Here is a 24,602-nt window from a genome sequence, read left to right as displayed (position 1 = left end):
AACTAAATGAATGGCACAAACAAGTGGAAGGAAGTACGGAAAGCATGAAAGAAATAAAGTTAAGATAGTTTAACTACATGAACCCTAGTGTCCATATACTGGACATGTCCATACTGCTCTGCAGTAAGAGAACATTCGCTGAAAATTGGTCAACATTCTGAGAAAATAGCAGATCTGCAACACTTGCACTTGAAGATGGGTTGTGAGCGTATATATATCAACTATTTTCAGAGCTCAAAAATTGGGCTCCGCCAAACTTTGGTCAACTCAACTGTCATTGCATCTCTGTATAATCCTATTTTACTGGCGGCACGAGTGGGCGTACAGAATATACCAGCGGTCGACAAAGCATATAGGGTTTAATGGGCTATATGCACACAGCATTTTGGAAAGAACTTGGGCCCCTTCCCTACTTCCTTCACGTGTGTTACAGATGATACTAATGAAGGCTCTGTTCTATTCTGGTCAAACAGAGTCAGGGTTCTGCTATTGTGCATGTTGGCTCACTGGAAACACTCTGCTGCACCAGTGGGTCTCAAAGTGTCCTTGAGTGGGTTCCAAATGTCCCCGTACGGGTGTGAGTTATGGGGGTCCTTAAAAATAAAAAGTTTGAGAACCACAGCACACTAAATGGAACAGAGCCTTAATAATTAGTATCATCGGTAACACCTGTGATAGTTAGGGAAGCGGCCCGGAAGTAGAAAGAGTTATTCTGTGTGCATATAGCCCATTGCTGCTGTAATGCTGGGTTTGAGAAACGGCTGCGTGGCATTGGTTTGACCTCCCGTTATTTCGACCATTGCTAACCCTATCTCTAACCCCGACCTAAACATAACCACAAGCACGGGAGCAGCACATGTTCTCCAACCGTAATGCATGTTCGCCAACCTTAATGCATGTTCGCCAACCTTAATGCATGTTCTCCAACCTTAATGCATGTTCTCCAACCTTAATGCATGTTCGCCAACCTTAATGCATGGTCGAACCACGGGGCAGCCCCCTGAGAAACAAGTGTCAGAGGATAGTTTCAGACAGTACAAAGCAGACTTTAGACGATCTCTCTCACCATTGGCACAGCTTTGAGTGAGCGGATGGTGAAGCTGCTGGGACAGCCCATGCTGGTGAAGTTGGGATAGTCCCCCTCTGACAGGACATACTGGCTCCCTGCATACTGCTTGTTCTCATAGATCACCCAGCTGGAATGCAGCCACAAAGTCACTCATTTTGGTACAGTAAGACAGCTTTCTGGCTAACATTTTCATGTCAAGGACCCCAAAATGTATATGTATTTGGCCACTGACCCCCATCTGAAAATATGTTGCTGGTCATAATGCATTAAAAACACCTCACCTTCCACCAACTACTTTGCAGGACTTGGCCAGCACAGCTAGGGTCTCCTGGTTCTTGTTGAACACACGACACTCCCCCTGGAAGTCTTGCTCAGGGTACAACAACACCTGAGACAGACAGAGAGTGGGGACAAAAAATTATGTTAAGCATGTTAACCCAAGTCTCCATATTATGGCCAAATGTTACATTTTTTTAACATGATCTACACTTGGTGCTCAATGGATAAAACACACTGACACTGTACACGAGAGGCAGCATGTGAACAGAGTCAAGCATCGTAGTTTAGAATAACAGACTGGTTCAACTTTCAATATTGGCAGAAATTACAGTATCTCACCTCATTCCTGGCTTTGGAGTTTTCAGTTGGAGCCTAAAGGCAGACAGACAGAAATGATAAATTAACTGCAGCGATTACTTTTACATTCTGAGAATCGTTTCCTCTCTGAATCCGAATGAATGGAATTCTCTATGCTCCTCACCAGAAGGATGGGCTGGATGGAGCAGATCTGGTTGTCTGGAGCGCCCCAGTCAGCAGAGTTACTATAGAAACCTCTCTCTAAGATGTACTGGTTACCAGAGTAGTCCACATTGGAGTAGGCTATCCACCTGGAGAGAAAGACAACACATTAACCAATCAATAACCAATAACCACTCATTAACAGTAACACACCAACCAAACAACTCCATCATTTACTGTCCTGTACAAAATAATAACAATGTACAAAAGCCCAAGAACAACGGACAAGACATGGTCCCATCTTTTTTCCCCTCTACACTAAATCTCTTGAAAATGGCTAGCTCGCTAGCTCACAACTTGTATCTTGTAGCTCTATTTGTGTTGTATGTTCACCTATTAGGACATTCCTAATTAGGGATGCTAGGGTTCATACACAATTCTTCAACTGAGCCTCAGTTCTTCAACTTCAACTTCATTGTCCAATTTTCAGGAAAGTCGAAAAGAGCGAAGATGAAAATAAGAACAAGCAATGGTAGAAAGAAAACAAGCAAAAATGTTGCATGATTTTTTTCACTCAGTCAGTTGTGTTAAAAGTCTCTCTAATAAAAAATACATATTTTGAGAATGTATTGACTGACTGCATCAACTTACGCGCCACTGAGCACATGAATGGAGCGCGTGTTGGACTTGTAGCCAAACAGCTCCACGTCAGCAATGGCTTCCGTCACCTCAAAGGTGTTCTCCTCCTGTTCCTCCCCCTCCCTCTCCTCCTCTGGCTGCTCATACATCACCAGCATGGGGTCTGTCATGTCCTGCAGAGGGCACCATGGAGACAGGGCCGGCCAGAGTTTAGAGCAAAACAAACCAAACCACAACTCATCCGCTGTGGTTTGATTCATGGCTCTGTGGTTGCTACTCTTCAGTTGGAACGACACTCAGTGACAACAACAAGTCAATTCAGTTCACATCATAACCTCTGAAGTTGGTACCCCATTATTCCCCATATGATGAAAACATGAATAAAATTAGTGTCATTATTTAGTGCTGAATTTGTGCTGAATTGTGCCGTAAATTTCATAATTTATGCAGGTATCAACTTTGAGATACTTTAAGTGTTTATGAGCTTCCTAATCTCGCCTGGTATACTTGTGCCCCCTCTTGGCCAGGCCCCGTAATGACAGTACAACGTAACAAGTAATATTAAAAAAATCAAAATAGCACTATTGTTGATTTCAAATGCACAATACAACAATTTGAGCACAAAAAGCACTAAAGAATAAGACCATTTTTGTTCAGAAAAACATACAACTTAAAATATTAAAAATATTCCAGCACAAATTGTGAAATGTACGAAATTTTTAAGGCAAATTTACAATTTCTATTCATGTTTTCATCATATGGGGAATAATGGGGTGCCAACTTCACAGAGGTCACCTCATAGTGTATATTGCACAATGACAGTCACTATATACTGAGATGCTTCAGGAGCAATTACAATGACGCACAGATGGCCGAGTGGTGCGTACGATATACTGTATAGGCTCTGATGCAGCCTTAGAGCGAGTCATAGACTAACACCAACACCATGTTCTGTAGAAGTGGCTTTCAAGTCAAAATCTCAAGACAGACCATAGCAAAAACAGACAAACTAAAAGCTCACGTGTAGCAATGTGACGCTGTGAGCATACAGTGGTTCTGCTATTTTTTTTAAACAAATACATTAATTATAAAGAAATACATTTATACATTTCCCCTGCCCAAAATAGAGACGCCAGGTTGAAATATATCTACTTTCCGGGTATAGTATTTCCCTCTGTATTGGGAAATTAATGCACACAAAATACGAATACAGTAAATGAATACCTTTTTGTATAGTTAGTTACCTTGTAGATTTTGATAATTATTACAAAACATACATTAACCACTTCAGCCCTATATACATTTTGACCATTTCTACATATATAGATCTGCTATTTTCGAAGGATTTTTAGACATTTTTAATGGGACATTCTGCATAATGAGTACTACTTTTGGTACATTAAAGTACATTTTGAAGCTAATACTTTTGTACTTTTACTCAAGTACAATTTGAATTCCAGACATTCTCCATTGCAGTATTGATACTTTTACTTAAGTAAAACATTTGAGTACTTCTTTCCACCACGGACTACTTTTTCCTTACCGCTCGTATGACCCTGACAGAACGCATCTCAGCATCACAGCCTCCCCACACCCTCCAGTCATGGTACTCTCCTTCTTCTAAAAGGTACTGGTGGCCTCGGAAACCCTCTTTCTCATAGCCCACCCACCTTAGGAGAGAGAGAGAGAGAGACGTTGTGAAAAGTACATACTTTAGATAATTTACATACTACAACACTTTTGTTCAACACTTGTTCTGTGCCTGGGACAATAGAACGCACTGAATCTGATGATAGATAAAATACAAAGGAATGCCCCTGGGGAGGACACGTACAAGCAATGACAGCAATATCCTGTCAGCATTTGTCTGGTATCTGCATTCCAAACTCCACCCATTTAAATGGTACACAACTCACATTCCACCAATAACTTTGAGTGAGCCGACGTTGTACATAAAGGCCGTCTGCTGTCTGTCCATCCTCGTCATGAAGTCCTTCATGGTGCTGTAGACGGTCCTGGTTTTACCAGTGAAGTAAGCCTTGTCGTAGATGATCATCTGGTCAACACATAACATGTACACGTTTGGTTAAGTTAATGCTATACAACCTACTGTAGTTTTCGTCCCTGCTGGACAGGTGCCCTGACCAATCGCTAGTGTAGATTCGACCATTAGCCTCCATGGTGGAGGGAAGGAACTTTCCCCCCTGCACCATCTCTTTCACGGCCTTTTCTCCCTTCTGTGGTTGGAGAATATGGTATAGGAGCATCCGTGCCAGGACCGGAAGGATGTGAAACAGTTCATTTCCCCAGGCAGTCAGACTCTTTAACTCAAATAAGAATCCTATGTATTAGATGAGAAGAACTCTATAGAATGCATTCAGCATATGTTGTTTGTTTAATGTTATAAATTCATTTCATTTTATTGTTTTTATTTATTTAGATTGATTTTCTTTTATCAAATATTTTAATGATTTATTTTCTCTATTTTAGGACACTCATTATTCCCAGAAATGTGTCCTCTGCGAGTCTGCATTTGACCCAACCACCGACCTGACTACTTAGGATAAAGTGAGAGTAGCCACAGTGCAGTGCCTGGGGACCAATTATCTCAGTCAAGGACAATGGCAGTAGTGTATACCTAGTAAGCATGTCTGTCAGTGTGGGAGGAAACCAGAGTACCTGGAGGAGGAAACCCACACAAATAACACAAGGGTTCTCCTTGTATTATTCAATTACCTGCCGGTGATTGAACCGAGGACCATCTTGGCGTGAGGAACCAGTGCCAACCACTGCACCACCATGTGCCGCTTTAATAGTAATAATAATATCTGGGATTCATATAGCGCTTTTCATGCGTACTCAAAGACGCTTTACATGTGTGGGGTCCAGGGGAGAGAACATAGGAAAAGGACAAATCTTTAACTAATAGTAATAGTATCGGACACCATAATTAGTTGCAGTTTTAGTTTTAGTAATTGCAGTAATTGTAATAGCGTTATTTCTAGTAGTAGCAGCACTACTAATAACACCGACCATTTATTTTTCTTACCTTTGGTTCACTTGCCCTTTCTACTCTTGGTTCACCCTGTAATAATAATAATAATAAAAACAAAAGGCAGTGCATTTAGTTCCAAAACGTCATCAGTATTGTATTTTCATAACATATTAGTCTGGCATGCAGAATAGTTATACTTTGGTAGGACGGGACAAAACTTGTCTTACTATTTTGAGCGGGTGAACTGAAGCCACATAGGGCTGTTCCACTCCCCAGGCGGCGGCGGTGGAGTAACCCCCTACCTCCAGGACACGCGGTACGCCCTGGAAGAAGGGCTCAGAATACACCAGCCACCTGCAAAAACAACACATCTTTTACCATATTCATATACAATAATAATGGGGGGAATGTTTCACAGTAAAATGATCCATGATCATTTACCCATTACCCATATTATGTAAGAGGGCTAAATTAACGGCTGGAATGAGTTTTCTCAGACGGGTTATACTGTATAGCTGGCATCTCCCTCAGAGATAGGGTGAGAAGTTCAGTCACACGAGAGAGACTGAGTAGAACCGCTGCTTCTTCGCTTGGAAAGGAGCCAGCTTAGGTGGTTATATCTCCAAAATCTGCCCGGAACGCCTCAGGATACCCCAGAATGTTGAAGATGGATGGATGGATTTTATAGAGTAGTTTTTGGTGTATGAAAGTACTGTACAGCAGATTTTACAGTTAACACTCACAGCCCAGCATTGATGATAATGGAGTTGGCTTTAATGGGGAAACCAAAGATCCGGGCGTCCTCTGAGGTGTCTCTGAAGATGACCTTCTTCCCTTCAGCATTTTCTTCTGGGAAAAGACTGATCTCTGGCACACTGTAGTCCTGGGGAGGGAGGGGGGGAGAGAGAGAGCGAGAGCGAGAGAGAGAAAGTTGTGAAAAGTACATAGTTCACTTCTCCAATGTTGCAACCATTTAATTTGCTATTGCTAAACTATTTATATAAACTGTAGTTACATTAAACAGATTCAATGTGTCTGCTGATACGTGTTTTTTATGTTATCTTTATGCCCTGAATTATTATATTTATTTCATAATTGTGTTCAAAAGTTTTGAACTTGAAAGAACTCTGAACTCACTTCTGACACTAGAGGGCAGTATCACACATTCAAAAGTCAACAATAGCTGTACAGCACAGCACGAAAGATGTTCTTTTGGCAAGCATCAGTCTGCATATGACTTGCTTGATGTTTACCACACAAACCAGCAGGTATTACAGGTGCATAATTAAGAACTCTCCCCCACTAACAAGCAAATGTAGGCTAATGCCAAACCCTTCTCTGACTCTTACCCTGACAGCTCTTCGGATAGATCCAATGATGAACTTTCTGGCCGGTACGCTCTCGTCCGCCTTCTCATCCTTCTGTTCTCCGTTCTGCGGTCCGTTCTCTTTCTGCTCTCCACCCTCTCCCCCGCTCTCCTTCTTTCCATCGTGTTGTTGGTCCTCTTCGGGATGGCTGAAGGGGTTGGTGAGCTCTATATCTCCTTCATCCAGAGCGATCTTCTCCCCTTTAAAGTCGGGTTTTTCATACAACACCCAGCTGCAGAAGAGTGCAGAGAAGAACAACAGTAATTAATACAATGGTCTGGAGCTCGGTGATATGACTTCAAATCAATGTTACGATGAAAACTCTTTCAGCTCGATTACGAATAATGAATTATAAAAAAATAAAAATAGCAGTTTTACGAGCTCACAACATCGGCTATTTTCACTATTTTCCCTCGCTACAAACGAAGTAGTGCATAATAAGTGGTTGATCAGACTAATCTAATTAGTTGATTGGAAAACATCTATTCAAATCTTTGTGTTGTTTCATTGATGTATATGAGAAATGTAAAATAAATTATCACAAAAAACCCTTGTTCTCGATTAAGTCGGTTAGAGGTTCTAAGTTTCAGTTTCAATATACTTTCCAAGAATCCCAAGCAGCAGAACAGCCACCAAATGACTCCCTGCTAAGAACGCTGTGTCCTTTTGAACTGTGGCGAGACACCATCGGTGTTACAAAATCAAGACCAACACCATAATAGGTTTTCACATGCCTAACGTGGTACCCTGCGGGTAATTCTTATCTACTGTACAGTATGTTATGGAGAAAACAGGGACAGGAGGAGTAGAAGTGCAGTAGATTTATGTACATGTTGTGCCGTGAGTTGTAGTGCTGTGTATATAGGTGTGAATACTGTGTATTGGTACGTTTCAGAGGTAGGGTGTGTCCACATGTAAAGAATTGATAACATAGCTGACAATCCAGATGATCAAAACGATGACAGATGACAAATGACTGACATGAGCACAGTGACAGAGAACAAAGGCCATGATTGTAGCATCGGGGCCTCCTGTCACAGTAGCTCACAGTAGCTCCACTAGCTTTGGTTATTATTGTGTAATGCAATCACTCGAATAATTATGGCAAGAGAGCTGTTTAGCAGTATTTGACAAGTTAGAACCATACAGTGAAACAGATCTACATTTTAAGTTATGAACATTTACCCTCTACCTACAAATCCAAATGAAGAACATAATTATACACATGAGTAGCTCCAGAGTACATCTTAGAGCACCTGAACCCTAGCATCCATATTCTGTGCATTTCATAATACAGTAGGTGAACACTGATCAATCAGCGAAAATAACATTTGCCAAAATTTGGTGCAGAGGGGGAGACCAACCAATTGTTTTAACCAAAACCACCGACATTTTGTAGAAGTTTGTACTTCTATTAATTGAGTGTTAAACCCTCTTGAAATCACAACTCTGGCCTGGCTGTTCATGATGAATGAATGCAGATCATAGCTACAGAGGGAGGTGATAGAGAGATACATGTGGTACTTGGAAGCTCTTGCAAGATTATCGGTGTTACTGATGTATGCTTAGTGGTGTACTAGTTATGTGTTGGATAAACATCACTGTATAAACATCTTTGTGTAATAGAGCCTACAGCGATTAGGGCTGGGTCAACATTGCTAGCGGTGGTTGTTGTATGCTGCAGATAGGAATATTATTATCTTTTGAACAGAGTGAGTGAGTGAGCGAGCATTGGTCTCACCCTCCTCTGATGACCCTGATGGAGATGGTCTCCTGCAGTTCCCAAGGCGTGGCATCTACAACATCACTGCGTACCTCGTACCTCTGTCCATGCATTCCTGGCCGGTCAAAGATATACATCTATACATGGGGAGGGCATACAAGGTCAGGTCACAATGCAGACGTAAAATGCATGTACAACATAGACTGTAAAAAATATGGACAAAGCGTTCCGCGGGTCTAACATGAATGTAAAATGAAGCCTGTAAGTCCTTGCAATGGAAGTCGCCATCTTTCAAGATCCGTTTTGGCCCAGCTCAGGCCAGCTGGCCCATTGGCTGGCCCAGACAACGAGGCGGGACTTCTTCTTCGTTGGTTTTTATTTTGACTCGAGTGGGTGGGGGATCCCGTTCATAGACTGTAACGGTAGCCACGCCCCTCAGAACATGCGCGACTTCATGGTTATTTTTTTTATAAATGGGACCATAATTTTCCAAAAAGAATATTATGACATTAGAAATGAGACTTTAAACTAGTGACTGGAAGCAAAAAGTATTCATGACCATGTTTATTAAGGTAATACAGTCTAGGTGAAGTTGGGCCCAAATACATGGACTTCTATGGGGCTATGGGTTTTTTTGAGCCCAATGATAGCGCCACAACAGGCCATTATATGAACTTTCATTTCCTTAGTGGCTTCACAAAATATCCGTCTGACTGCCCCCCTGATGTACAACCATACAGTACAGTATGTACCTCTGGAGTTTATATGAGAAATTATACAGCCTGAGACGGCAGATACATCATAACACGTTTTGGGGACCCCCGGAAATTCTTTGGCCATATCTCGCCACCTCTCGTGCAAAAAAAAAAAAGGTAGATCGTGATCTACCAGTAGATCACAAAGGCTGTGCAGGTAGAACACATGACATGCCCCTAAAAATATATATAATTTAAGTATAAAAATGTATTTTTGCACCTGGCACTTGAATTTAGGTGACTTGATTGATTGATTGACATCAAAAAGTGCCTGTCAGCTCAAACCCACAATGCAAGTCTTTGTTTTCAAGTGTGTTGCACAGATCATGTCAGTAGCATTATACAGTTATATATTTTTTAAATACTACCAGTTCCATTTCCTCCCCTCCTCCCCTCTATTCCTCAAGTGCACGCTAGGTAAGTTTAAAAAAATCAGCAATGGGATAATACTGTTTTTTGGTGGGTAAAGATCTTGTTTTGTAACAGGGTCTCCCCGTTTCTCAGCTCTTAAACAGAAATGTTCCTTTCAGGTCAGGATACCAATATTATCCAATGAGGAGGAAAAAAAAAAAACCCTGTATTTTCTGTTTACTGAAGAGCTGGAGAGACAGGTAGACCTGTGTTATTGAACAAACGCCCTATAGCAATAATTAGTTTCAGAATACAGAGATAGAAATATCACGTACACCCCCTTTAAGGTCACAGATAATTAAAATAATGACAATAACAATGATTAGCGAATGTAAGAAGTGAACCAGTACTGAAGGAAAAAAAGTTCTATAGAGTGAAATAATAGTCACAGGTGTGTATAGGTCCAAATAGACCCTAAATAAATATGTGTTCCATTTGTACACTGTCAAAGTTAAAAACACAGGATTCTTACTGTGTAGATTTGGGTCCCAGGGTTACAAATGGTATAGTATGTTTGTGGCCTACTGCATATGAAACTGGGGCTCCTTGATATGAAAAAGGATGAGAACCACTTTCGCAGTCTCAAAGCCACTGGAAATAGACTGAAAAAAAGCTTCTATCCCTGAACAATCAGATACATGAATGATTGATAAGAACCAGAGCAAAACCGGGCAAAGGAAGACGCTAGCACTATCTCCTTGCACTATCATGCTCAAATTGCACCTTTCTAAACTAATGTTATATGGAACATAGCCTCGAATTCTTAAACTAAATTGTGTTGTACATACAGGTATGGAGCATAACCTACTGTGAAAAATGTTTACCTAACTTACCTAACTACAGGGAAAACATGGACATGTCACATGTTACTATATTTCTTTACTCCTTGATTGATCTTCCTTGCACTCATTATTCTATCCCTTTGTTTGCTGTGCTTGCTGTGTTGACACAAGATGTAACAATAATGTACAACCTTGAACAGAACACCAGCACAACTGTTGAAAATCTGCATAAAAATACGTCCAGAGGCTAAAGAGTGTAACCGTCTTGAATAAAGGATTACTTCACCCTGACTCATTTTAATCATTTTCTCTATCGAAGAAGAAACCAAGTTTCACGTATATGCATGAAAAATCTGACACTGATTTACACAGAGGACCAAGTTCAAGTTTGAGCATGTTATCGCTGCGGGCTGGCGGGCCTGATGCAAATCATGTACACTGTAATATACGTAATCCTATTTTTCTTACATTTTTTGGGGGCTTTTTCTGCCTTTATTGATGGAGATAGTACTGACAGTAAATGTTGAGAGAGAGAGATGGGGAGTGACACACAGCAAAGGTCATCGGGAATCGAACCTGCAACCCGCTGTCAGGCGGCATTAGCACCCTACTGTAGGTGCCCAGACGGCTACGCCAGCACTCGGGCCTGTGCTGTACAACCACTTGAATCCCAGTATATGCCTGTTCTGGGGAAAGAGTTGCCCAAAAAGGCAGATTCTTATCAAAGAAATTTGGTGTAAAGGGGTCCAAATACAGTTGTAATTTTACTGAGAATAATAGTGTTCGAGTGGTTAAGATTCCCAACATTGGTAACGGGAGGAATTGAACTTATGCAGACTGCGGCCATCTTGCCAGCAAGATGCCAACTAGATGCAATTTCCCATTGATAGCCCATTCATCCAAACAGAAAAGTCCTATTTGATAACAACGTCAAACTCATCAACATTTCAGCTGTGCGAAACGTTTGAATTATCCTCCATCTGCAAAATGTTTATTTAATAAAAATCCAGTGTAGACTGTAAAGTTTTTTCTAAGTATTGGAGTTTGGAAGCACTCGTTTTTAGTAAAGCAACCTCCTGGTGCCTCCTGCATTATGTGCAAATTCTAAAGTATACTCTACGGGGAGATATCTGACCTAAATGCCAACTCCTGCCAATACCTGCAGGGATGTTAAGTGAAAGTCATGTCTGGATTTGAGTACAGTCAGTGCCACCCACGTAATCTAAATCTTGAACGTATTACACTGAGGCATGGAAAATGACACCCAGGGGAGGGACCATTGTTCTTCCATCCTCTTAACCTTCATAGATGCTTCGTTGCGTGCAGAAGCAGGCCTGACCTTTAAAACAAACGGTCTGTCCATGTTCTCACAGGTAAATGCACAGGCATTGTATGACAGTCACAGCTGACATTCCTCTGTAATTATCTTCACCTTCACCAGTTCAAAAATAGGTCGATCAGGGTCACACTTGCAAATTCAAAGTCAAGGACCTCAATTCTCAAAATATCTTTTCAGTCGATCAACAATGATTTAGTTTGAATTTATAATCGCAGCGCAATCATCCCTCTGGGCTATGGGATAAATGTTCTGCTTCTAGCCAATTACGACAATTCTGTCCCTCAGGGATGTACCGGAATTTGCCAAACACAGACATGCAAATTTGCCTACACAAGCCGACGTCAAATGTAATCCCCGAAACCAACAAAATTATATAGTATACATAATAAGGGGTTGAAAACTACTCACACACGGCCCCTCCCACCCAGTACCCTGACACTGACTGACGTGAATCTGACAGCTATCAAACAGTCAGCCTCGAGCAGTGGTAACCAACCTTTTCAAGCCCAAGTCAAGAGCCCATTTTATTCCCAATTGTAAGCCATGATCTACCACTAAAATATGTAACAAAACACTTGTTTATTGCAATTTCCGACAGGCTCAATGCATGTGCACACATCCACACAAAGACTATAGTTTAAATAAGAATAAATACAATATATAATCAATGCCTAAATAAGCTATTCTAAATACACGTTCTGTGTATTGGTAGTGATGGCTGTCAGACACCCGCTCACTCCGGGATCTACTTGAATGGCTTGTGTGAGCTACTAGTAGCTAACGAACCCCTGGTTGGTTACCCCTGGCCTAGAGGGTATGCCGTAAAGTCCTCTGTCAACACTCAACACAGGATCTCCGTCAAACCAGCTTAAAAAATCCACAAACCCCACATCATCACCCCAAGCATTTGTCTTTCACTCCACGCAAACAAAGGTGTTGGTGACAAATATGTTAGAAATAGTGTGCCTAGTCTGGGCAAGTCATAGGTGAACCTATGGCAGACCAACAAGTTGCAATGTGGCAACGTGTTGTCAGCTGGTTGTTTATTGTCAAGCACCAAAACTAGTAGCCCTGAAAACATGACTGCCATGATGATTATCATGACAGTCATGCAGTAACTGCACCCTGTTTTTTGCGATCGCTACATTTACACGAAATCCGTATATATAAACATTCGGATTGCAAATATAAAGTACTCACTTTTTATCCCACGGGTGTTAGTTAGTTGCTGCGCCCGAAATTAGCACTGCTGCATCCCGCGTTGTTTAATAAAAAGCATTTTTATCCGAGCGCCCCGGCTACTTTTTTCAAACGGGGTTCGTTTGGGAAATCCACAGTTGCACACCGGGAGCGCACTCGCCTATTAGTCTGTATTGGCAGGGCGGTCAGCGTACCTATATCGAACACACCGAGTGCCACCCTCCTCCCGACCGATAGGGGCGCGTAGTTGAAAGCCAATGGCAAAATAACAGCTCGGATAAAAATGCTTTTTATTAAACAACGCGGGATGCAGCAAATCTAATCGCTGGAGCAGCAACTAACTAACACCCGTGGGATAAAAAGTGAGTACTTTATATTTGTAATCCGAATGTTTATATATACGGATGTCGTGTAAATGTAGCGATCGCAAAAAACAGGGTGCAGTTACTGCATGACTCTCGTATGAATACGAGAGTCATGTTTTCAGGGCTACAAAACTAGCTAAAGTGTTGATCTTGGAAGGAATTTACTGTTGGCATAATGTCGGCAACAATGTAGTATGATAGTATGAAAGTGGCAGACAATTTGCTATCTCAATTGGACCCAAAGGATATTTTTCCCGCTAGCTCAAGGCACTAGTTGCAAAGGCGTATATCTTTTCTACGTCCGAGCATAGACATGGTAACGCCCCGCCTGCCACTACAGACTCAGAGGTGGCAAAAAACAAGAAATTAACAGAGCAGTAATTTAGAACATCGATTCTCATGCCCCTTAGATAGCACTTTTGTAGACTTTGATAGCATTTTATATAGACTTATAGCATGTGATGTAGACAGCACTAGAATTGCATTGTATGTAGTCATAGCACTTTATAGTATATATACAGTTTCATTATATAGAGATTCCACTGTTACGTTCTTAGCTTACGCATGTTTCTTGAATACTACTTTTTATGTACTGTATGTGATGTATTGCCATGCTTTTTGTGCTTGCCTAATGTAAATCGCTCTGGATTAAGAGCGTCTGCCATATGCCTAAATTGTAAATTGTAAATGATCCTCAATTTGCTATGCATTAGGCCTCAGACCTGCTGCCTGCATTTGAATTGATTCTTTTAACTCAGACTCCAATAGCCTATACCGGTACATTACATTACACTTACTGTATGTCTAATTGTCTATGTGTCAATTTGCTTCCATGTATGAGTTATAGAGCTGTAAGGGTCCATTTGGTTCCTAACTATCATTAGCTGGTAAGACCTAAGAACCCTTGAGATCCAGTACTGCAGTGTAGAGAGATATTAAATTGGATGGAAGGAGGTTTGACATCACAGTCCCCGTAAAGATTTGGTTTCATGTTGTCATGTGTCAGGTAACATCCAAATGATCAGATTGAGTTACCAGCACTGTTTCCGCTAGGCAATTATTTGGCCGCAAGATTTTTCTTCTGGCCAGAGGATGATAAATTAATTTACCATATGATATAATAAACATCACGTGCGTGTTTGCAAATACGTGCATGTGCAGTGAACCCCACAACTTTAATGTGCGGTACGCGCTAGCCTACTACATCATCCTTGAAATGGGCTGTCCTGGTAACATGGGTGTCTATTAGCTCGGGTTATTACACATCATAAACAGATCCGGGAAGCCAATTGATGATAATTAATAAACAGGGACCAGAACTCGTATGGGTCGTGGATATTATACAAGCAAGCACAGTTATTGCAATGGAGCAAAGCGTGGAATAAATAAATAAATCTAACAGTAACAAAACAAAACAAAGGCTGATGACGTAAGCTGAAGGAAATCATGCATGCAAGTGACATGCATCCCATTCATATTCGCTACAATATTGGGCTAATTAGCCATATACAGTAGTTCTTGAGTAAACGCAAAGAGTTTTCCTATTATTATGATGCACACACTTACAGTATTTGATGAAACCCAACTACCACAACTCAGAGAAAAGTCAGAAAGAGAAAAGTCTGCCTTGCTACCAGGTGACACTTTTGAAAGCTGTCCAAGTTAATTTAAGGCACATTTGAGAGACTGTAGCCTAGAACAATCTAGAAATCTGTAGTAAATGTAAACTAAATATGTGCATATGGCAAATCATCCATGTGTCCACAAAGTCACTCTCTTAGTGCAAATGGAGGAACAGCTCTTAAATCGTTTTTTACATAATTTACATAATTAAGTCAATTCTGTTTTGGAGCCTTTTTTCCTGCCTTTCCTTTGGGTCATCTGCAATGTAGCGGCTGTGGCTCAAGAGGCAGAGAACGGGGAGCTTCCCAGTTTGACCCGTCTCTTCCTGACTTGTGTGTGCTCTTGAGCTCTTGAGCACACACAAGTGCTCTTTTTTTTTTTTTTACATTTTATCCCATGATTTTGTAACCCATTTTTCACCCCTGTGTCAATTATCTAATGTGATCCTGGGCTCTACACACCCTCCGCCAACCTGGGGAGATCAACGGACTTGAACTCATGCTTCCTTCATGCATGAGTGTCCAAGTTGCTCCTTTACACCTGACAGGGGGGAGTTTCCCTGGACGCATGGAAGGAACACGTTATTCCAACCAGTTCCTTTCCCCTCCATCAGCGCCCATGCTGGCCAGGGGGAGGCAGTTTAGAGACCAGGATTACTGCATGTTTTTTGTGAAGGTACCTACCCTAGGGGACACGGGGAGAACATGCAAACTCCACACAAGTGCTCTTGAGCAAGACATTGAATGTCGCACTGCTCTTGTCGATGAGGTTTGTGTGCGAGTGTCAGTGATGCATTGAACGTACGCGTGTTGGATAAAGGCTCTATAGAAATTCAGACCATATTGTAACATGTGTGAGGTTCAGTGAAAAGTGTTGTTGGATGTAGACTCACCTTTCCAGGGCGAGGGTTGAGTTTTCCATGTTCCTTCTCCTTGGTGAGCTAAACACACACAGAAAAGAAAATGTCACCAAACTAAGCAAGTGGTAAATCTTTCATTTTCTAGATTTTTTTTTTTTTTTTCTAGAAATAAATTATGAAGTGAAGCAAAAAGCAAAACGTGAATGATAAATAATTATCAAACAAGATAAACTAAAATATACGCAGCTTTGGGATCAAGACACCTTACTTCACTAAATCTTAGTGCTGTTGTTTTTTTGTTTAGTTTTTTTAGTTATTGTTGTTTTGCTTTCTTTACATCAGTAATTGTCTTGTAATGTTCATTGTTGTTTCTTTGTATATTTGTATTGTCATTTGTGTGGAAAAAGGAAAATAAATACATTGTTGAAAAAAATATTACATTTATCTCATCCGAATACAACTTATTTAGGAAGGTGTGAATGAAGATGACAGGGAACCACTAACAGTATGAACATTGGATTAAGTCACGCTGCTCGACGGGTTCTGGAGACGCCAGGGAGGGGAGGAGAGAGAAAAGCGTCCATTTTGAACCGAACAGAGATCTCTTTAAACAGAAGCAATGGCTTCTCGTACCTGCTCAACCTGTTAAACTTAAACCCCGTTTCATACTTTGTCATACGACGGTGTCGCACTGCAAAAATAGCCAATCTACAAGCTCATAACACATAGTGAGTTTGGAGATCTGTAATTTTAGCTAATTTCCCCGTCTGCCTATATTAACCTTTTTAAGTGGTTGATAGTGTGCTGCTGCTGATGCACGCGTGTTATTATGGCACTGTTTCATCGTACAATAAGTACGTTACAGAAGGTCAGCCGAGTTGCACAGCAGGAAAGGTCAGCAGGCTTTCTGTGTGCTCATCCTTGAGGTTGGTGCAATGATTAGACCGTTGTGCTATGGTATGTGGTTGAAGTTTGACAAATATATCGAGCACTTGGTTGAGCCAATCTACTGTCACTGTGTGTGTGTGTGTGTGTGTGTGTGTGTGTGTGTGTGTTAGGATTTCTGGATGTTTGCCTGTGAGAGTTGGAATGTGCCCGCACCCTGTCATCAGTGTACTGATTTAAACCAGACTGTGTGTTTCATCGGTCTCAGATATCAGCCGGACTCTGATCTCTTTAGTAAACGGGTTATCGTCCATATCATCTTTCCATACACCCTAAAAGAGATCTAGTACTTCAAAAGGGTCTTTCTTTTATCAACATCACAGCGTCACATATTTGAAAATGCGTGGCTGTTTATTTTCAAAGTTTGCCAAGACACTCCTGAGAGCCGACGTGGGAAGATATCACTACAGCTGACTGAGAAAATAGTGTTCCATCTTGACCTTTCTAAACAGCAACACAACACCTTTTCACATTCTTTGGGAAAGTGAGATGAGCGGTTCAATGGAACCTCCTGTGCCTTTATAGAGTAGACCATCATTATAGCAGTATAATTCACTGGCTTGCATGTCTGCAAGGGTGCATGCATGGGTCTATTTTAAGGGTTCATGGGTCTAATTAATAAATAAATAAAGAGTTACATCTTGTGTACGAGTACATAATATCCAATCCCATGAATATCAAAGTCTCTATCCAGGTTACTAAGATGTGCTATTATAACACATAGTGTAGCATGTCAAAAACAGCATACCCGCACAATGGAGCTGCATAGCTATAGGCCATGATGTATCATATTATAGACCATGCTGAGAGTACTATTACAACACATTGTTACACATTGTTGATCTTACTACTTGACTTATTTGGGTGGATGCAGCTTTTCTTTCTCACTTAACCACGGATAATACTGCCAATACTAAACAATGACACTGTTGCATGGTCTGAGACAACATTGCTGAGTGCTGAGCATCCTTTGTGGCTAGCTGTCATTTGTTTGTGGCAGCAGAACCTGATTTGAGCTGTTCAAAAACAATAGAGGCATCCTGACAGGGTAGTCGTCAGTCCTCACTGATGATTGCAACATTACTAGTTGGTTTCTTTGTCTTCTTCTTGTCTCTATTGTATATGTCTTGTTGACCTGCCTAGTTGGATCTAGGCGAGGGTTATATAGGTATGTAAAATCTCAAGCTCCTGCCAAGATGCCATTGACGGGTGTGATTTGTGCCTGGGAGGCCAGCCTGAATATAACTTGAATCCAGTGTATTGTTGTAATAAATATAATTAGAGTGGCTGTGAGTGAAAGCAAAACACCAAAAAGTACGTGTCCTTACAAGTGAACTGAGAATCCAGTTTCATACAGTATAATCTTTTTTATTTAATGTTCATATCTTAAGTGCTGAGGTTTAAATGACTGTACATCTAGACCATTAGACGCTGACGGAGAAGACCGCATTTAGAAAAAAACACTGTTGCTTGGATGCGTGTTATTTCAGACAGTGGGTCATGAAAGATAAGTTACCGAGAATAGACAAATACAACGAGCAGATACTCTTTCCAGCACTTTGTAAGCACTTTGTAAAGTTCTCAACAGTTCTCAACAGGCCCGAAAATTAAGGCCGGGCCCTACCTGGGTCCTCATCAAACCCTGTACACTCAAGACACTGCCCCCACTGCCACACTAGAGATCTCATCAGGCCTGAAAATTAAGGCCCGGCTTTAACTGGGCCCTCATCAAACCCTGTACACTCAAGACACTGCCCCCGCTGCCACGCTTAGATCTCCATATATGGAGCTGACCTGTTCTGACATTCCATACGTTGATCTGACCACATCAAACCCTGTACACTCAAGACACTGCCCCCGCTGCCACGCTTAGATCTCCATATATGGAGCTGACCTGTTCTGACATTCCATACGTTTATCTGACCACATCAAACCCTGTACACTCAAGACACGCTCCATATATTGCCAGTACATCGTTAATTCAATATGTTGATCTGACCCCCCACGCCAAAGCGCCAGCGCTCGCCCAGCAGTCTGCTGTCACCTAGGGTGAGGTCGCTTCTCGCCGTCAGGGGTCTTACTGGTTATTATTAAAATTAGAAGTATATAACAATGTTATACACAATAGCATTAAAGGAAAGGAAAACCAAATGTTGAACTGTTGTGGAATGAAGAGCATCAATACAAACTTTCTTTTCTCTACTATGTCTTTAGGCTAATTTACATTTAGTCTAAAGTAGAAATATAAAAAAAATTGCCCAGGGGGACACACAAAGTATGAATTAGAAGCTTTTATCGTTCAGCCATGAGCTACACAATTTACTTTCTCTGTACGTTTCCTCTCTCCGATGTCACTCTTGTAACTAGTAACACCATCGCCCTGCTTCGCCAAACCAATCTATCCATCGATCCATCCATACTCATTTCTAATGGAAAACTGTTGAATTCAATTAAAGCTCATGCATGTGGCCATACGCACGCAGGCTCAGATGCATGCAAGCTCACAAACACCCACTGTACTGTAGTGTACACCCTTCCCCTCCCTACAGGCTGCAGCTGGCCACTTCTTAGGGCTGTTCGTGCATGCGGTTAGAGAACATGCAGTCTCAGCAAATCACCAATTAAAAAATATGCGCCGACATGTGGTGACAGATGGGAGATCCAAAGTGAGACTCTCTTGTATTGGGCACTGGGGCAGAGAAAGGAAGAGTTAATCCCTTTCTTCATGCTCTCATATTATCATTACCTCCTCAACCTCTCCCCACGATTCGCCCAATCGATGTTGTTTTCGTCAAATATCAAACGAAGAGGAGGAGGGATGTGTAGATAAATACAAAAGGTGGGGTGTGTCTCTCTCTCTGTCTCTGCAGGACCAGACAGATAGCTGGGATGGGCCAGGAGCTCAACAGAAACTTTGAAAATAACAGAGGAGAAGAAATGTGTCAAGCGGTGATTTATAGATTCCTAATGCTTGCCAGCAGGGTTTTAGTTTGAGGCGCTAATCTGCATCCTAATAGTTTGGGAAGAGGAGGTGCAATGTAAAGTCCCATTGAGTATACAACAGAGTGTACGCGTGCAGCCGTGCACACACGCAGTCACGCATGGCCAAATTCTGTTGCATCTCATTCAAAATGTAGTGCCTCCATCTCTCATATCTGAAAACTAATTCTCCATGAACTTTTCTTTCCACTCGACTCCACTTGATAAAGCAATAAAAGTCAACCCAGCTTAGACTATTGTGATAACAAAGTCAATATACTTAATATCGTAGAGATAAGAGGTCAACAGAATGCTGCAAACAGCATATGGCCGCTTAAACTGTGGTAAACTGTTCTGATGCCATGGGTATACTGTAGGTCTGAATTTACTGTTCCAAATACTACTTATTGTTAAAAGCTTTTCAACACAACACCATTTTACCACGCATTTAACAGTCAATGTATTTATGTTATGCTTACTAAAGCTACAACAATGACCATTTATATTTTAGACATCCAAGTCCATCTGACCTTCTAATCATGTGCATAATTATGTGCAATGGCTCAAGAAGCTTGTCATTATGGCAATACAAGCACCTACAATTACAGTGGTAAGTAACGGTAAGAAGTAAGACCTAGTTCGGGTTTCCCGGTAATTCCTGCTGAACAGGCGCCCTGACGCTGGAGTGCAATTCTCACGCAGGAACCTTTCCGATGACACATTCCTGGTCACCTTCTTGGGGGACTTACATCGGTGGCATAACCCACTCTAACCAGGTTCACGTCATGAGAATCCATTTTATGTATGGATCGCAACCTCTTGTGAGCTAAAGCTGGAAGATGCTTCTGTGGAGCACTGGGTGAATGGAGTGAGTCAATTCAACATAAATACTCAGGAAATTTGTTGGCCTCACAAACAATACAATTCCTCATTGTACAATTTACAGCGAGGAAGAAAACAATCTAGCCCCAGACTGAAGAATACTGGCCACAGAATAGAGCATAGTATATCGGCTTGCTCTGCAGGGGTCCTGACTCATGTTGAGGTTCCTACACTGTAAAATCTACAGTGTTTGTTTAACTCAGCGAGTGTACAAATGTAAGTAAATGGAGCCATAAGAGGGTTGATTCAATACATTTTGTACACTCTCATGGAGTAAGTTGAACACTGAGTATTTTACAACAGTCGGGGTCAATGAGTCGCAGTCAGTAACATGAGCCCAGGTCTAGCTTCTATGTGCTGTGACCTGAATTGAGTTGCTATCTGGGCCAGTGGAACTTTGCCAGACTGCGACCGATGTGTATTTTGCCAGTTTCAATAGTGGACACACGTTTTCCCACATGTGCGCAAGAATATACATGAATTAGGGATGTTAATCGATTAATCGCCATTAAGAAATTAAACAATTAAGCGTAACAGTTAATAATTAATCGGACATTCTGCCTATCTGTTCCATCATTGGGTAGTTTTCTGTGCTGTCAATCCATTATCAATTTATGACTTAATCGATAATTCCCGCTGTGTGTGTTGAATTAAATCATGCTAGATAATGCTTTTACATGCGACTGTTTTAGGAGGGAACATTTAATGTTCCTTGCTTTACAAAAAGTACATAGAGATCTGGCCTCATTACATGTCATAACTTCTCCACCTATCTCCCCTAAGGCACACCTGCATGTCTTGTGGCTGTCAGTGAAAACGGCTCTGACAGCCTGGAATAGTCATTAGTCGTTTTTGTATGAGATTATTAGGGCATGAAAAGGAACTGACTAAGTAATGACTTCTGGTTCTCAGAAGGTAGTTGAGAATTGAGATGTTAATTTTACAAAAAAAACAAAAAAAACAAAAGCAGTTGTCCAAAGTGCTGTACAATGAATCACTTCAGTAAAGAAAAAGTACTAAAATAAAGCCTTAGCAGCTGCATTGTGAACTAACTGCAGAAGACACAGGAAATTAAGGCATGCTAGGATCCTTAGATAAGACTATGACATTTTTAACTTAAATTTAACAATTTAAATTTAGCAATGGTTGAATCTAAGCTAGATGAAGCTTCCACCCACAACAGAGTTGATTTGTTTGTCAAATTTCGAAGACAACTTTCAAAATGTAACTTCAATGAATGGATGGTGGTTAAAATGGAGTTCCAATGGGTTTGTATAGGTGGACAGTAGGAAGGGGGCATGTCTGATAAAATGAAATATCTAAATATACTGAATCGAGCAACTTAAAAACTAATGACTCATGAGAGACAAGACTGGGGTTGGATTTGGTCGCCAGCGCATATAGTGTGTGTGCACTGAGCCACCAGGAACCCCTGTCAGCCATTTATTATTGATAGGATATACTAGAATATTTGGCCCTCAGAGCTGGTATGTAAGCAGTCTCTGTAGCTTTCTTCCATTAAAGTTCAGATATCCTGCACTGCCGCCTAAGGGCACAGGTGACCTTTGGGCTGAGGTCTTCTGGTTTTTACTGGTGCAAAAGAGCTTAAAATGAAATATAGAGACCATCGGCCATGTACTGTACACAAGGAGGGGAGGCCTCAATAGAACAGCTACTATGTCACTCGTCTCTAACCCATTTAGACCCCAGTTAAAAACATTCACTTTGAAACGATTTTTACGATTTTTCAAAAATAGCAGACCGCGCTATGAGCTTGTAGATCTGCTATTTTTCAATAGCTAAAGTATAACACAATGCTTGAAAACACCAAAAGGGGTTCCCGCCCAAAATGCGCTAAGACTCAGAACTACAGTACCTGGCAGTAAAATGGGCCATAGAATCAGAACGACGCGTGATCAGACCAACATACTGTACATCTTTTACAAAAAGATCAAGTGTTACAGTACAACAAGGGCAGGAGTATGGCCACGCTGATATGTAGGGCACATAACTGTACTGCATTAAAAGAGTCAATAACCTTTCTTTGCATCGATTGAAGGCATATCACAAATTCATTCACCAAATGGCGAGAAGTTTGAGAATTATTGAGCTGCCGTGTATGTGTATTATATTTCTTATCCGAGTTGCCATTACTGAAGAAAACTACATTTTTTACAGATCCTGCCGAGTCTCTACTAGCAGCATGCATACATGGAACAAACATATGCACACATACTCATGAACATACATGAGTAGGAGTACATGCACACAACAGTTTGCTAACTACACCTGCAAGCATACATGAGCACAGGCCACAAATGTGCACAGAGACACACAATAGTATGAAGTCATCTTTCTCTCCAATGCAAAGTTTACATGGGGCGGGTCAGTGTTGGGTAGTGTTGAGCTTGGGCTACATAAGAGGAAACTTCAACAATATGTACAGGTTTGTGAGAGATATATGGAGAAGAATCTATTGTGTTTTGTCACTGTAGACCAGGATACCATTTCAAGTCATCCCAGTCACTGCAAGGATTTTGTTTTGTCAAAGCTGGACATTTCTTAATGTAAATAATTGAACAAAGTATATTAAAAGTTTAATTGGGAACTTAATTCATACTCTTGTGTGTATACCTGCAACACATAATTTCCACCCACGCCATTAAACTATCATCAGCTACCTCCTGAACCTTTGCACCTATCTTTGCATGGGACCTGATCCAAAATGAATTATTCACACAGGTTGCTGCTCTCTCTCCTCCCCTGGGGCCTGATCAAGCTGAAACACCTTCTGAGACCTATCCACAATGTCTTATACTGTATGGAGAAAAGAATAAAATAAATGTAAAGGTTCTGCAGTTATACTCACATAAGCATCAGGGAAGGCTCTGTATTTGGGCACCACAACTTTCTCTGGTTCAGGCTCTGGTTTCTGGAAGTGACCTCCGTGAACACTATTGAAGAGCGGGGTCTGATGGAACCCCTCGTTACTGTTGAAGAGTGGGGTCTGATGGAAGTCATGGAACCCCTCGTTACTGAAGTTCCCCTGGAACCCCTCGTTACTGAAGTTCCCCTGGAACCCCTCGTTACTGAAGTTCCCCTGGAACCCCTCGTTACTGAAGTTCCCCTGGAACCCCTCGTTACTGAAGTTCCCCTGGAACCCCTCGTTACTGAAGTTCCCCTGGAACCCCTCGTTAGTGAAGTTCCCCTGGAACCCCTCGTTAGTGAAGTTCCCCTCGGTACCGAAGTTCCCCTCGCTGCTGAAGCTCCTCTGTAGGACCTGTGTGCTCACTGCTCCAGCACCGACACCCATCCCCAACCCCATGCCCATCCCCTGGGTCTGGCCAAACTTAGAGAGGGGGGAGTCCGGGGAACTGAAGTGCCTGTGGTGCTCAATGGAGCCGGTGGGACTGTACGGTGCAGGGCTGTTGCTGGAATTGGGCGAGCCCAGATTGAGATGCAAGGGTCTGCTCATACGAGTGTTGGAATCATCAGCACCGGTCAAGGAACCGCCAGCGTTGTTCAGGAGGAAGGAGAACCGCTCGTAGCGGGATGCCATCTGATCATTTCCAGTGCTGCGTCCGCCGGCGAGCTCCCTCGGTCCAGTGCTTATGCGGTCATTCGTTAAGCCCGTTTCCGGTAGCGAAGCGGTACGGAAGAGCGACCGATGGGCCTGGGAGTTTGCCTTGCCATTTTCCAGGGGCTGATCAACAGATGCTGACCGGTAGCTGGAGAAGAGGACACTGTTGTCCAGACGGGAGCCAGTGTTGGGCATCTGAAAACCACTGTTCCCGTTCAGAAGCGTTTCAGTCTCAGAGGATTTCCTCATTACAATGCTGTTAGCAGTCGATGCTCTGGGGGGGAGGGTCTGGCCTCTGCTCCCAAACTGCTCCTGCAACTATGAGCAAAAGCACTAGTATAGTAACACGGT

At 41.8% G+C, this 24,602-nt stretch overlaps 1 protein-coding gene across 1 annotated transcript in view; it reads right to left on the bottom strand.

The window, feature by feature from the left end:
• crybg2 (crystallin beta-gamma domain containing 2) overlaps positions 1-24,602 on the bottom strand; it is a 62,066-nt gene that overhangs the window by 3,806 nt on the left and 33,658 nt on the right. Inside the window, exons 6-19 of the mRNA XM_080787198.1 lie at positions 23,541-24,569; positions 15,899-15,946; positions 8,550-8,668; positions 6,791-7,040; positions 6,185-6,324; positions 5,669-5,795; positions 5,496-5,531; positions 4,363-4,502; positions 3,990-4,116; positions 2,459-2,619; positions 1,830-1,956; positions 1,688-1,720; positions 1,351-1,457; positions 1,067-1,196 (exon numbers count right to left, since the gene is read on the bottom strand). Coding sequence (XP_080643324.1) covers positions 1,067-1,196; positions 1,351-1,457; positions 1,688-1,720; positions 1,830-1,956; positions 2,459-2,619; positions 3,990-4,116; positions 4,363-4,502; positions 5,496-5,531; positions 5,669-5,795; positions 6,185-6,324; positions 6,791-7,040; positions 8,550-8,668; positions 15,899-15,946; positions 23,541-24,569 — 2,574 coding nt within the window. The remainder of the gene's footprint in view (positions 1-1,066; positions 1,197-1,350; positions 1,458-1,687; positions 1,721-1,829; positions 1,957-2,458; positions 2,620-3,989; positions 4,117-4,362; positions 4,503-5,495; positions 5,532-5,668; positions 5,796-6,184; positions 6,325-6,790; positions 7,041-8,549; positions 8,669-15,898; positions 15,947-23,540; positions 24,570-24,602) is intronic.

This window comes from Protomyctophum bolini (genome assembly GCF_963924005.1).
Source record: "Protomyctophum bolini genome assembly, chromosome: 17".
NCBI lineage: Eukaryota > Metazoa > Chordata > Actinopteri > Myctophiformes > Myctophidae > Protomyctophum > Protomyctophum bolini.
This window is presented reverse-complemented; position numbering and strand designations above follow the sequence as displayed.